This window comes from Oncorhynchus mykiss, chromosome 13 (genome assembly GCF_013265735.2).
Source record: "Oncorhynchus mykiss isolate Arlee chromosome 13, USDA_OmykA_1.1, whole genome shotgun sequence".
Classification (NCBI taxonomy): domain Eukaryota; kingdom Metazoa; phylum Chordata; class Actinopteri; order Salmoniformes; family Salmonidae; genus Oncorhynchus; species Oncorhynchus mykiss.
The window spans coordinates 61537167-61553000 of NC_048577.1; the positions used below are offsets into that span (position 1 = coordinate 61537167).

Consider the following 15834-nt stretch of genomic DNA (forward strand, 5'->3'; position numbering starts at 1 on the left):
CAACTGTAGTTGGTAACAACAAGAGTTATCAGAGACTATATAGTACATAGTAGGTAACAACAAGAGTTATCAGAGACTATATAGTACATAGTAGGTAACAACAAGAATTATCTGAGACTTACCAGGCTATAGTACAAGAGGGAACTTTGCCTTTCTCTCAAATGGCACCTTATGGGTCCTGGTCAAAAGTAGTGTACTATATAGGGAATAGGGTGCAATCTGCGATGTGCACTTTCTCTTTTCAACAGATAATTGGAGCCAAATGGAAAGATGGATGGAAAATCCACAAAATTGAATTACTATTGTAAAGAATTCTCCTTAGAACAATGAAGAATAACAAGGATAAGAAACAGAATCTTCTATTATTTACAGCTCAGTCTCTCTAGTCATCTACGTATCAAGCTATTCCTGGGTTGAATTACAGGAATTATTGAAGTTCAGACAGTTCCTGTGGCCATTGAGGCTTTCCTATGCTTTTATATAAGTTCTGTAATATGTTGATTGTATCGCAAATCTTTCATATCAGGTATTGTAATCTTACAGTCTATTCAAATGAGACACAGGCATGAGGAATAACATCTTGTTCTATGTTAAAAGTACAGCACAGTAAATCAGCCTCCAACTGCTACTGCAGCGTACTGTGAGAAATCTGTCCCTTCTGTTAGGTCAAACCTGTTGATCAATAGGATAATGATGATTTATCTGTGTCTAAATGCAAACAGTTGTGTGTGTGCATGGGTGGGTGTGTTGTTTGTGTTGGTGTGTGTGTTTTAGCCACTACCTCCACCACCATGCTCCACCCCACTCCCAACCACCCACCTCTCCCACACACTGGCCGCCGGTCTGGTGCACATGAGACCCTCAGACACACTTAATGAGATTATGGTAATATCATTTATCAGCACTGACCTGGGGCCTGTGCCAGGTTCCTTCCACATCCTGAGTCAAAGGCAGGGAGGAGGGAGCAAACACACACACTTGCACACATATACATACAGTACATATGCAGGCACGTGCACACACACACACACACACACACACACACACACAGTGAGCTCAATATGGGTTGACTGCCTCCAGTAGACTGGCTTGGCCTAGCCTGGACCCTTGGCACAGGGGCATTTCCTCATAGGGCGGCACAAGATGGATGTTAAGAGGGCAAAGACACACTGGCACTTCCTGAGCCTGATTCCCCAATGGCACCCTACTACATATGTAGTGCACTACTTTGGACCAGGTCCTACAGGGAATAGGGTGCCATTTGGGATGCAGAATGGGTCTAAGGCTGTGTCAGAACACCAGCTGTCTGCCTGCCTTATCGTAAAATAGTGAACAACAGTGAATGTGACAAGTTCTGGTATATGAATTGTATATATAGCGAAGTTATCATTACTCATTGTGTATTTATTTGTTGTGTTATCATTTATCTCTCTGCATTGTTAGCAAGGGCCCATAAGAAAGCATTTCACTGTTAGTGTACACCCTTTGTTTACGAAGCATGTGACTGTAGTTATACAATGAGTGGACAAAACATTAGGAACACCTGCTCTTTCCATGACATAGACTGACCAGGGGAATCCAGGTGAAAGCTATGATCACTTATTGATGTCACTTGATAAATCCACTTCAATCAGTGTAGATGAAGGGGAGCTGAAAGGTTAAAGAAGGAGTTTCAAGCCTTGAGACATGGATTGTGTATGAGTACCATTTTTTCACGCTCAACAGTTTCTCGTGTGTATTAAGAATGGTCCACCACCCAAAGGACATCCAATATTAGGAAGGTGTTCTTAATGTTTTGTAACATCAGTGTAAATCCTGACCATAGAGATGGTGACGGAGGATGTGACTTGCAGGTTGCTATACACAAGTCAAGTTTGCCGGTTTGAATCCCATATCAACCCTAATCACATTTCTTACCTAAACGATCCCATAACTTTAAACAATTGGAATTACTTTTCTAAACTTAACTAATCACATGGTAGACTTGAGGTAAGTCTAGTTTGTCATCCACTCCCACCATAATACTAATCACATGGTAGACTTGAGGTAAGTCTAGTTTGTCATTCACTCCCACCATAATACTAATCACATGGTAGACTTGAGGTAAGTCTAGTTTGTCATCCACTCCCACCATAATACTAATCACATGGTAGACTTGAGGTAAGTCTAGTTTGTCATCCACTCCCACCATAATACTAATCACATGGTAGACTTGAGGTAAGTCTAGTTTGTCATCCACTCCCACCATAATACTAATCACATGGTAGACTTGAGGTAAGTCTAGTTTGTCATCCACTCTCACCATAATACTAATCACATGGTAGACTTGAGGTAAGTCTAGTTTGTCATCCACTCCCACCATAATACTAATCACATGGTAGACTTGAGGTGAGTCTAGTTTGTCATCCACTCCCACCATAATACTAATCACATGGTAGACTTGAGGTAAGTCTAGTTTGTCATCCACTCCCACCATAATACTAATCACATGGTAGACTTGAGGTAAGTCTAGTTTGTCATCCACTCCCACCATGATACTAATCACATGGTAGACTTGAGGTGAGTCTAGTTTGTCATCCACTCCCACCATAATACTAATCACATGGTAGACTTGAGGTAAGTCTAGTTTGTCATCCACTCCCACCATAATACTAATCACATGGTAGACTTGAGGTAAGTCTAGTTTGTCATTCACTCCCACCATAATACTAATCACATGGTAGACTTGAGGTAAGTCTAGTTTGTCATCCACTCCCACCATAATACTAATCACATGGTAGACTTGAGGTAAGTCTAGTTTGTCATCCACTCCCACCATAATACTAATCACATGGTAGACTTGAGGTGAGTCTAGTTTGTCATCCACTCCCACCATAATACTAATCACATGGTAGACTTGAGGTAAGTCTAGTTTGTCATCCACTCTCACCATAATACTAATCACATGGTAGACTTGAGGTAAGTCTAGTTTGTCATCCACTCCCACCATAATACTAATCACATGGTAGACTTGAGGTAAGTCTAGTTTGTCATCCACTCCCACCATAATACTAATCACATGGTAGACTTGAGGTAAGTCTAGTTTGTCATCCACTCCCACCATAATACTAATCACATGGTAGACTTGAGGTAAGTCTAGTTTGTCATCCACTCCCACCATAATACTAATCACATGGTAGACTTGAGGTAAGTCTAGTTTGTCATCCACTCCCACCATAATACTAATCACATGGTAGACTTGAGGTGAGTCTAGTTTGTCATCCACTCCCACCATAATACTAATCACATGGTAGACTTGAGGTAAGTCTAGTTTGTCATCCACTCCCACCATAATACTAATCACATGGTAGACTTGAGGTAAGTCTAGTTTGTCATCCACTCCCACCATAATACTAATCACATGGTAGACTTGAGGTAAGTCTAGTTTGTCATCCACTCCCACCATAATACTAATCACATGGTAGACTTGAGGTAAGTCTAGTTTGTCATCCACTCCCACCATAATACTAATCACATGGTAGACTTGAGGTGAGTCTAGTTTGTCATCCACTCCCACCATAATACTAATCACATGGTAGACTTGAGGTAAGTCTAGTTTGTCATCCACTCCCACCATAATACTAATCACATGGTAGACTTGAGGTAAGTCTAGTTTGTCATCCACTCCCACCATAATACTAATCACATGGTAGACTTGAGGTAAGTCTAGTTTGTCATCCACTCCCACCATAATACTAATCACATGGTAGACTTGAGGTAAGTCTAGTTTGTCATCCACTCCCACCATAATACTAATCACATGGTAGACTTGAGGTGAGTCTAGTTTGTCATCCACTCCCACCATAATACTAATCACATGGTAGACTTGAGGTAAGTCTAGTTTGTCATCCACTCTCACCATAATACTAATCACATGGTAGACTTGAGGTAAGTCTAGTTTGTCATCCACTCTCACCATAATACTTATCACCAGATGCAGCAAGTTTTCAACTTGAGGGTATTGTTCCCTTGGCAACGCACCTCATGACTGGCCAGCCAGTGCTGGCTTCTGGTTGTGTGAGTGTGTGTGCGTGCGTGTGTGTGTGTGTGTGTGTTTGTGTGTGTGTGTGTGTGTGTGTGTGTGTGTGTGTGTGTGTGTGTGTGTGTGTGTGTGTGTGTGTGTGTGTGTGTGTGTGTGTGTGTGTGTGTGTGTGTGTGTGTGCTGCGGGGTTGAACTAAGGACTATTTGATCACTGTGATTTACATAGAGTTTCCTCTAGGGGCTGTGTGTTGGTTTTAGCCAGTCTTTCATGGAGTAGCTGGCCATTGAAAAGTGACCTAGATGGGGGGGTCAATTGAAACTGTCCCTTGTGTTCAGTCCAAATGGGAGAAGATGGCTTGATAGGAAAAGAGAAAATGCCGAGAATTAGGAAGCTAGCGTTTTAGCTTGAAACATTGACTGTAGTGTACTAGACAGCGATTAAAAAGAATACTTGCTGTTAAAGAAATGAATAACGATGAGACACTATGGGGAATTGTGAAATAGATGTTGAAGTTGTCATCAAAAAAAGTTTGTATTCAGTGTTTTGAACCCCAAGCATGTTTCAGAATGAGCGCTTCTAAGTTCCCGTTGTTTTTCATTTCATCCATTGTGCAGTGTAATGAATATGCAACACACACTACTCCAAAACAAAAGCAGAATATCAATAGTGTTTTCCTCTTTCATGTTCAGCACTTCCATTAAAGACATGCAAACACATGTGCACACACACAAACATACACCCAGCCACCCCACAATCTGTACTGTCTGTCTTGTTTAGTCTCATGTCACTTTGTTTTTCATATTTTATTGTCATTCAGTCTCCAAGGGTGATTGGCCAGATTTGGATCCTTTCTTTCCCTCTTCCTTGTTGTCCTCAGAAATACCACCCATTGGGTTCGTAAGGGTCAGGCGTCCCTGTAGAATATTAATGGGCTCGTTCTGGGAAAACTGCCCATGGAGAGGCAGAGAGATGCCTGCCTGGACAATGAAGAGAGGGAGAAAAATGTGCTCTTGTTTCCGATCCTCCTCAGGAACATTCATCAGCCCAATCCTGCTTTTCAGGGGTAGCACTGGGACCGCATCCATACTGTACATATTGACAAACTGGACTAAGTGGACTAAGCTGCTGCTGTAGACATGCATGTCTCTCTCTCTCTCTCTCTCTCTCTCACACACACACACACACACACACACACACACACACACACACACACACACACACACACACACACACACACACACACACACACACACACACACACACACACACACACACACACACACACACACACACTACCATGGCTGAGCTGACAAAATGCTTGAGGGAAGCTCATCATAGGTTAATGTAAAGCCATGAATGTATTTATTATTCTCAGGATTATTCCTGTAACAGTATGTTTGAGGCGATTCTTCCAATCTATTTTCAACATTCTATCATCTCTACTGTCACAGTAAAGCACAGTCACAACTGCTGATGTAAAAAGGGATTCATAAATGTAATTGATTGAGATTGATTGATCCCCAATGTTTCTATTTCCTTCATTACAACTATTTTTGTCCTTCTTTGCCCCTGTGAATGTGGGTGTATGGAGAAGTTTCCCTTAGACGCTGATCTTGGATCAGTTTTGCATCATCCCCACTAAGGGTTAATGTAAGGCTTGGGCAAGGGGAAGCTGATCCTAGATCTGTACCTTGGCGGAAACATCGCCCTGGATCGTGAATATATTTCCTTGTATTACGTATTCATTGCACTTCCTTGTGGACGGCTGTTGTGAAGCTGATGGGTTATGTCCCTTACTCTGTCTGTCTACTACTGGGTGAGGCTCCAATGTGGCCATGGCAGTGCCCCTTCAATGAGTCACAGCCATGCTAGCAGCAAGAAGGGAAAGCCTCGCAGTCTGATGTCATTTCCTGCTTGGGTCTGGGCTATTAGGCTGTTACGGCACATGACACACTAATCTGATGAAATCCAGTGAAAGTGGTCCATGGTCACTGCCCTAGTTTTATTTCAGGGTGAGCAGCACCCTCTGTTACAGCCCACAGTATTGTAATGACCAGGGACTCTGTTACAGCCCACAGTATTGTAATGACCAGGGACTCTGTTACAGCCCACAGTATTGTAATGACCAGGGACTCTGTTACAGCCCACAGTATTGTAATGACCAGGGACTCTGTTACAGCCCACAGTATTGTAATGACCAGGGACTCTGTTACAGCCCACAGTATTGTAATGACCAGGGACTCTGTTACAGCCCACAGTATTGTAATGACCAGGGACTCTGTTACAGCCCACAGTATTGTAATGATCAGGGACTCTGTACAGCCCACAGTATTGTAATGACCAGGGACTCTGTTACAGCCACAGTATTTTAATGACCATGGACTCTGTTACAGCCCACAGTATTGTAATGATCAGGGACTCTGTTACAGCCCACAGTATTGTAATGACCAGGGACTCTGTTACAGCCCACAGTATTGTAATGACCAGGGACTGTGGATATTTCTGTGCACATTTCTGCATGACTGTGTGCGATCCTGTTTCACACACACACATGCATGCCGCACACACACACACACACACACACACACACACACACATGGTAGGAGTGTGTGTTGATGATTTTCTCAGATGTCTTGGACATTAGTCCTCTCTCACTTATTCTTGCCTTCTCTCTGTGCTGTTTTAGAGAAAAGGTGTGAGGTCCAGAGCAAGGCTGCTGTTGGGAAATGACAGGACTGGAAGAAGATGAAAAGCCAAACCCTGTATGACACCATATAAGTAGAAGAATCACTGTTCCATCTGTGTTCAATGACAATAGTACAGACTACATTCAATTCACTAATTACTGTTTCTCTGTATAATCTCTCCACCTCTGTTTCTCTTCTATCTGTGTCTATCCCCATCTCCCCCCTCTCTCTCCCTCTCTCTCTCCCCCCCATCTCTTCGTTCTCATCCCCTTCTTTCTCTCTCTCTCTCTCTCACCACTCTTCCATTCTCTCCCTGGTTTTCCTCCTTTCCAGTGGACCATCCTCGGCTGCTCTCTCCTAACCTCTGCCCCCTGCCCCCTCAGCCCCCCTGCCCTCCTCAGCCCCATTCCCCCCTACCCCGCTGCCCTGCTCCTGGTCTGGGCCACTGCAGAGAGGCAGTGATGGATGTGCCTCAGGGGATCTCTGGGGGTCTTGGCACGAGGGGGTCTGGGTCTTACACAATCTGCTGCCTCCTGCTGTGGGGAAGAGGGAAAGAGGGGAAGCTGTCAACCTCCCCGTTAACCAAAAACACTTCTACATAACCAGGCTGGTGGTCAAGCAGACCACCATCCCCAACTCAGACACTACTGTTTACTACATTACCACACTGCAGACACCAGACATGGGCTGGGATTCTACACCTTTAAAGGTCAAGTTCAGTGTGGTCTGTATAGCACTTTGTAACATCGGCTGATGTAAAAATGGCTTTATAAATACGTTTGATTGATTGATTGATTGATTGGTTTGTTTGGGCCGGCCATGGTGAGATGGGTATCTTGTACGACACTGTTTAATTCCCCTGTTTTTGTCTGATGTCATTGGTGCATTATATTTTACATTTGGGCACGTCTCTATTCTAACCTTTGATGCACAGTTAAAGTTCCCTATACAGGACCAGTATAGTATTCATTCATGGCACACTAAGGCGGTGCATATTACTGGTTCCAGGTCAGCTTGCAAGGTACGATAACAATAAAAGAGTTGGCTACAACACACTATGAGACCCGGCTTTGGGCAATCAGCCAGGGAGTCCACAGATCTCAGTATACATTATAGAGTATTATGAAATAGGGGGTGAGTGCTATCAGTCCAGTATGTACAGCCAGTCAGTGAGGTAGTGGTGGGTTGGTGGTAGAGATCCAGTCCACTTGACGTGAGGACAGAGATGTCACCCGAGACCCTACCTCTAACGTTCAACATGAAAGCAACATTCTCTCAACATGAAGTTCCCCAACCTAGCCACTGATTGTGTTTACATTGTCATTGATTTATAGAGGGTGGCGCAATCCCATTATGTTATGGCTGGTAATGAATAAACAGAATTTAATGTGCAGTTTGTTTCTCTAAGCAGTGGGGTATACATGGTGGGGGAAGGGGTGTGGACATACATCATCCCAATAGGCCGTAGGACTGATGGCCCGGTAACCTCATGGTATGGGACGCCTGCAGGACAGGATGAAAGGAAGCTAGTAGCCCCCTGGCTCACCAACCAAGGAGTACAAACATAAAGAGTGGAGCAAGCTGACAATGTAAACATATTCAGGAACTCTAGGGAGGACAATGGAAGTTTGCTTTGAAAATCATTTGTAGTAACACTTTATTTGGATGGTCCATCTGTAGATGCTCATACTATCAAACTATCTGTTGATAAGCAACTGCTTGCTAAGGTTACGGTTAGGGAAATGTTTAAGGGTTAAGGTTAGTGTTATGGTTAAGGTAAGGGTTAGGGTTAGGTTTATGGTTAAGGTAAGGGTTAAGGTTAGTGTTATGGTTAAGGTTAGGATTAAGGGTTAAAGTTAAGTTTGTTAAAACCTTTTGGACATTCCTTCATCAGGGTATTTTACATGATAAATGAATGTCAAATGTTGGCCTTGAGAAGTTACACACGCAGGTCTATTCTGATTCTACAGTGGTATTATCTACGTAGTTGACAGGTTATAGCATAGGAACTGGCTAGTCTATTTACATGGATTCAATGTTGTACAATGTTAATATTGTTTTGTGTTTTGTTTCTACTTTAGATAGTTTCTTTATTTTATAAGTTAAGTGTTTTCTCCTGTTTGATGTTCTGCAGTGGTTCTGACCTCCTTTTTAATGTGATTCTGAGTCATTAGATGACTTCTCCATCTTACTGTTTTCTCTCAGCGTGGGTCGACTTCCCTTACAAAGCATTGCATTATGGGTATAAAGGAACCCCACTGCTCCTAAGTTGACACGATAGAGACTTCCAGAAATGTAGTGGATAAAACTGTTCACCCCCCTGCTAGGGTGCATGTACATACTGCATCTAGAATAACATTCTCTGAATATCTGAAACAGAACCATAGAGTTTATTTTCAATATGTTTTCTTTTATTGCAAACAATATAATACAAAAGATAAGCTTCTTTTAAGACAATGGCGTGTTTTACCTAGGAAAACAAGAATTCAGTTGAATTACAAAGATGCCAACATGAGAAGATATGGAATAGAGAATAAAGAACACAACTTTTTTCAAAAACAAAAAAAGTATGCTGGTGATTCTATAGAAAGACTGCAGCCACAGCTCCAACTCCAATAACCATGATAGACATCTTCACACTGCAGCCACAGCTCCAATAACCATGATAGACATCTTCACACTGCAGCCACAGCTCCAATAACCATGATAGACATCTTCACACTGCAGCCACAGCTCCAATAACCATGATAGACATCTTCACACTGCAGCCACAGCTCCAATAACCATGATAGACATCTTCACACTGCAGCCACAGCTCCAATAACCATGATAGACATCTTCACACTGCAGCCACAGCTCCAATAACCATGATAGACATCTTCACACTGCAGCCACAGCTCCAATAACCATGATATCCATATCTGTCAGAATAAAACAACGCCCAGCTTTTTCTTTTTCCCATATTTCAGATCAAGTCTGATCACAATTCATCTGTACACAACTAGATCATCAAAATAACTATTTCAACTGAAAACATTTACAAATTATAAATAAACAAAGATGCTTAGAACAATCTGTACCACATGGAAACAGCTAACCCATCTGCAGAAGAGTTCATATTTTCTCATCTCAATTAGTCGCTGCTGAATTAAAAAGGAATAAAATGCAAAATAGTTATTACTTTTCAAATAAAATTAATTGCTAATGAATAAATTAGATGTTAAGACTGTAAGGAATAAGAGGCCAGAGGAACAACAACTGGAAGGGAGACTGCTGGGGGTCAAAGGCCACTTCCTGTATCTCTCCACAGACAGGAAGTGAGAACTCAGCTGTGGTTTCTAGGCTACACTGCTGCGCTAGCATCGCTAATGTAAAGAGTCTCTCTACTGCGCTTCAACAGGCACCAACGGCATGAAGGCAATTCAAAGCATTTCTCAGTCACATCTACCAACACAGTCAGTAAGGCCCCTGGTGTAACTATATGGCACTTTCTAATGCTATTAGCATTCCCAACACAATAACTTGCGCTGATGTGTTAATTGCTAACGCAGCAACAAGAAAATAGCGATAATTTGTCTAATTCACTGATGACATGGTCACATAATAAGTCACGGCCATAAACTATTTAAACACCAACTTTGCTCAGTTCTTATAAGATCTCGTAAACAATTACAGTAAGATATGTACATGAGAATCAAAGCAGAATGTATTAAAAGAGGACAGGCAGTGAGTAGGGGGACTATTTTCTTTTGACTTCCTGCTCCTGTACAAAAATACATGAGCGAGAAGTAAGGCCGCGGAGGACGTTGTTCACCTAAAGCATCTCTTCCTCATTAAACGTATAAATCCCCCGAAAGATATAGTACCAAAAGACAGTTCAGAACACATACACAGTACATACTAAAATATTTATAACAAATATATCCTCACGGAGGATTCCTCTTTTCAAAACGGAGTTTCTTTTAACATTATACCTATAAAAATATAATCACAACTCCGAGCGTTAAAAAAGGCACTGTCGTGAGCCGTTGTTCCCAAGATAATAAATGTTCATTACTTTGAAAAAGTTCTTGAATGTTTTTATATTGGCGGTGGAGGGTGTGTTGGCGTAGAGGCCTGTGGGCCCCTGAGGATTCTGGGAGATAAGAGTCTCTGGTAGGAGATGGGTTCTTATGGGACAGTCTGTGCTAAGGGCTGACCTCTAACTTCTGGACTCTCAGGGCCTGGAGAGCTGTGTGTAGACAGGCTGCTGCTCCCAGTGCTGTGGACTGTGGGTCTGGGTGGGCACCGAGGGCACTCCGGTGGGGTCGGCGATGGGGGTATACATGGGCCTCTGGCTGGGGCTCATATAGCTGCTGAAGGAATAAAGCCCTGAGCCTTGGGCACCTGCATGGCTATAATAAGAGTTGGCGCCGCCCTGGTGATCAGAATAGTCATACTGGGTGCGGGTAATGGAGGGGTAGGATGAGGCACTGTAGTGCTGCAGGTTGAATGAACCATAGGTGACATGCTGGGGAGGGGAGCCCTGCTGCTCACTGTAGTGACTGGGGCTCAGCTGCTCCGTCTTGATCTGAGTGGTTCTCCCCTGGCTCTGGCCTTGCTCTCCCCCAGTACCTCCACCTCCACTCAGGATGGAGATGGGCTGCTGCTGCTGCTTGGACATCCAGCCATGGCCTCCAGCACCCACCTGGCCAATGGAGTTAGAGCTGATGCCGCGGTAGCTGCCCGTGTAGCTCGTCTGGGCGCCGTTGATGCCAGGCATGCCGGGGTGCCCGTGGGGCGGTAAGTACTGGTCGAACTCATGGACATCGAAAGCTTCGATGTTGGAGATGACGTCGCTGCTCAGCTCGCCGATATCCACGTCTCGGAAGTCGATGTTGAGCTGGCGGCCCGTGCCCTCTTGCAGGGGGCGGCCCTCACGCTTCAGGTCGGCCTTGCCCACAGCCAGGTCTGTTTTGGGGGTGGTCGGTGGTGTAGGTGGGCCCTGGGACTGGCCTGCTGGTCGAAAAGCAAAGAGTTCATCTCACTGCACACCATCATGATATTATTGACACAAATGATGCAACCAGGGAGCTAATAAAGATATGCTTGGAAATTAAGAAAGTGCAGATAAGATTTCTGAGTTTCCCGCCATGAAGGGAATGGTGCCATTATCTAATGTGCTTTAAAGAGGAAGAGATAAGTGGGCAGAGTAAAGACAGGTGGTAGATTTGCATGATGGCTTGTAAAAACCACAAATCATTGACATGTGTGTTAGTTCATGAGAGCCCTAAAGGCACTGATATTCACGTTCTGAATAGGATAGTAGAGGCATTTACAATATAAAGATATATATATATATAACTCTTATTTCACCGGCATAATAGTGATTCCCATTCTACTTTAACATGATTATATTATAACATGATTATATCGACCAAAAGCAAGTTTGAGTAAACCTGGTATTATCTAGAACGACAATTTAATGAATTGTTCGAATGAATTGTTCTTACCTGAATGTTCACTGGGAGAATGCACTTCTCCCATGCTGGACGCGGGCGAGTCGGCTTGCTGGAGAGCTTTAAAGATGTCACCGGAAGAGATGTGGGTTTGTTCGCCGTCCTCTGGCTCGCTCTGCCCGTTCTTCACGGATTTTCTCCTTCTGGGCTGGTACTTGTAGTCGGGGTGATCTTTCTTATGCTGCACCCTCAAGCGTTCAGCCTCCTCTACGAACGGACGCTTCTCGCCTTCGTTGAGTAATCTGGAACAAGTATCGTATTATATTACACGTTTTCGAAGTGTTGAAACAAGTACTGTAATTATTACTATTATTATTAAGATGTTATTATTATAGCCCAATATTTGAAAACTACAAATTCGAATCGAATTTATGCCCATAATTTACACTATTGAATTGCAAATGTAGCTATACACCAGACATATTTCCAAATAACTGATTCACACTGCTATTAATTAAATCGTTATCTAAGAAGCTATTTGTGAATAGCACAATATTAGTTGATCAAATTAAAAATATCCTCAACTGTGGGGAAAAGAGATGATAATGAGTTGTAACCTACCTCCAGAGTTTCCCCAGGGTTTTGCTGAGTTCTGCATTGTGGAGATGTGGGTACTGGTCCGCCAGTTTCCTCCGGGCGGCTTGAGCCCACACCATGAACGCGTTCATGGGTCTCTTGACATGTGGCTTGTTTTTGCTGGAGCCGTTCAGTCGGACGGGCATGGGCACCAAGGTCCAGTCGTAACCCTTCAGCACCTGAGACACCGCATCTCTGATACATACAGGGAACTTGTCTTGGTCAGCCTTCTTGAACTCGCCGAGCACGCCGTCTGGACCCAGTAAGAGATGATTATCGGACGGCCTGGTATTCTCGGTGTCGGAACCGGAGCCAGACGGGCACGGCGAGCCGACCGAATCCTCAGACATGCTGGGGCTTGGAGCGTCAGAGAAACACTTCTCCTGTTCGTCTGTCATCTTCAGGAAGGGGTCGAGTAGATTCATGCGAAAAAAAATGACCGCTGAGCTAATGCAATGAATTGCTCTTGGAGGGAAAAATTCCTTCCTATCAAGACTTTAGAATCCAACTGCTGCTGTGCGCACGGGCTGCAATGAATGTCACTGAGTTCGCTGCGCAAATTGGTTGACAAAGATGCACTCCTGCAAACTGTCAGAATGTTAATGTGAAGTCCTTTCAAAAGTCGCCTATTCAAAGCACGTTTTCTTGCGACCCGATGGAATAGGCACGCTGCAAACGCACTCTAATTTATACTTATCTTGGAAATAAAACAATTTCTGACAAAAAGTCGCAATTTAATGTTCGCGTCAAACTTCCAAGATCAATGAGAGAATTATGAATACACTTTCAGTGTGAAGCCTGTATTTATAGACTGGTCCAAGTCAGGAAGGAAGCGATTGGGTGAACATTTTTAGGAGGCGGAGACGAAATTTGACTCTGCGCTCCCCCCAATCTTCAGTCAACAACAGAGAGAGGGACATAACATCAAATAAAATATGTTAATTTGTTAAATTATTTTTACTTTGTCGGAAAATGTTCATTTATTCAATAATTCATAATTTATTCCTTTATTATAAGCATGTAATCATAGAGTCATATTGCCTAGATACTTGTTTGTGTTCATTATTGGTATATTTTACTCAAAAAACGAAATATACAAATGTTCAAATATATATTGTCTGGTATAACCACCAGTTTGTCATGTGTCCATCTTTCGATTAAAGTATTAAACATAAAAACATGACCAACTCTATTGTCTTATTCAAGTACATTTTCTTACTTTATTGTTTGTTTTTATTTATTGTAGCACTTGTATTTTCAATAGAAACAAACTAAATTCATTTTGAAAATACATCTACGAGGATGTAGAGTTTCGTTTTGAAATGGATACTAGACTAGCTAATTTCATATGAAGAAGTACAGTTACTGAACATGATGTGGCATCTCAAATATTCAGCCAAAGAAACTGTTTTACTGATGTAAATTGGCCAGGTCTATTAACCTACATAAAAATAAAGTATCTGCTTAATATAATTCAGTAAAACCCATAATAGCTGTCTTATTTTTGTGGTATCTCCTGCTGAATGCTTTCTGTAATTTGATGTGGATTGTTACACAACATCGACTGCTCTCCGTGCCACCGCACAGCAGCACCGTCTATTTTGACCAATAGGGGGAGACAACAGTCCAGAAACTCCACTGAAGGGCTGTGACGTCCCCATAATGTCAGCAGTGAGTAGACCTATAGATGATTAGAAATGAATGCTCATCTTCATAAAATAATGTTGAAAATACTTTATAATCATAGTAAACATTATGGTCGCCCTCACCATGTATGTAATTGTGGGTATATAGGCCTGTAGTTCCATAAGTAAGAGCTATATAGGAACCGCAATGAGAGATACTTCTAAATTCACTCTCTCCGTCCGCACATATTGTATAATGAGTCAATTATTTTTTACTAATTGTTAAAGTGACACTGTATCTATATGGCATAATTTAGTGTTAATTGGCAAATACATGTTTTCTTATAGGCCCTACAGCTAATAGTGTTTATCAACTTTATCTCTCTCTCTCTTCTCTATCTCTCTTTCTCTCTCTCTCTCTCGCTCTCTTGCGCTTTCCCTCTCAATTTAAATGTTTCAATTGAAGGTGATTTATCTCTCTCTCTCTTTGCTCTCTCTCTCTTTCTCGCTGCTCCATTATTTGCTCATGTTAAGTGTTGTTTTCAAGACTACTCGTCAATACTTTCGATTTTACTGATGTTGATTTCGAAAAATTATAAAATATATATTTAGGTCGTGATCATTATTATATGGTAATACTAATTACAACAACAACACCATCAATAATAACACAAGTTAAATAATCAATAACACAAGTTAAATAATCAATAACACAAATAATCAATGCATGAGCTGCTTCACATTTTAACTGTATTATAACATTTGATTGACATGAAAAGCACAAAAGTAGGTACCACCCAAATAAATAACGCTGCCTAAATGAAACGAAACAAATGTGTCACCAGCAGTAAGGTCAACCTTGTTGGGCGAGCGCCAGAACTTGTTTGGTCTGCGACAATGGGCGCTTTGTAGAGAGGGTTCAGTCACTAATCCGGGTATTTCATTTTAGAAACCTAATCCGAATATAAAGTTCCACATACACATTTTTAAGGTTGAAATAGAATGTTATTTTTTCGATGTAGTACGCAGTGCTGTTATACATTATTTAGTGACATCATAAACTCTAGAATTCAGCAGAAGCAATGATGGTAATGATATTTAAATAATTATGTTAGTAATATGGATGATAATAATAATAGTAATAATAATAACAATAATGATAATAACAATGTATCAATACACAGTTCTAATAATGTGTTTACTTTTTGAGTTGTTATTGTGATGTACAGTGTTTCTATTGCTTACATATTCCTGGATTACAACCAAATAATAGCATTACAATACATCTCTAATGTGGTCTACTGTATGTGAGAACACTAATCTCTAATGTGGTCTACTGTATGTGAGAACACTAATCTCTAATGTGGTCTACTGTATGTGAGAACACTAATCTCTAATGTGGTCTACTGTATGTGTGAACACTAAT

At 42.0% G+C, this 15834-nt stretch overlaps 1 protein-coding gene across 2 annotated transcripts; it reads right to left on the minus strand.

The window, feature by feature from the left end:
• Nucleotides 1-9098: 9098 nt before the first annotated feature.
• Nucleotides 9099-13545, minus strand: LOC110486965 (transcription factor Sox-9-B). Of its 2 annotated transcripts, none has more exons than XM_036941797.1 (3): nt 12769-13545; nt 12202-12449; nt 9099-11704 (listed from the first exon to the last, which is right to left on the minus strand). In XM_036941797.1, exons 1-3 carry the CDS (start codon nt 13206-13208, stop codon nt 10926-10928), a joined length of 1467 nt encoding a protein of 488 aa, XP_036797692.1. In that variant the 5' UTR covers nt 13209-13545; the 3' UTR covers nt 9099-10925. The 2 variants fall into 2 exon arrangements, with proteins under 2 accessions (XP_036797692.1, XP_036797691.1); XM_036941796.1 differs by having other exon boundaries at nt 9099-11707.
• Nucleotides 13546-15834: the final 2289 nt, after the last annotated feature.

Coding starts and splice junctions, on each gene's coding strand:
- LOC110486965 (XM_036941796.1), bottom strand. CDS start 13,208: ATGAATCTACTCGACCCCTTCCTGAAGATGACAGACGAACAGGAGAAG. Junction 12,450..12,768: donor ACCCTGGGGAAACTCTGGAG/GTAGGTTACAAC, acceptor TACTTGTTCCAG/ATTACTCAACGAAGGCGAGA. Junction 11,708..12,201: donor TTCTCCCAGTGAACATTCAG/GTAAGAACAATT, acceptor CTTTTCGACCAG/CAGGCCAGTCCCAGGGCCCA.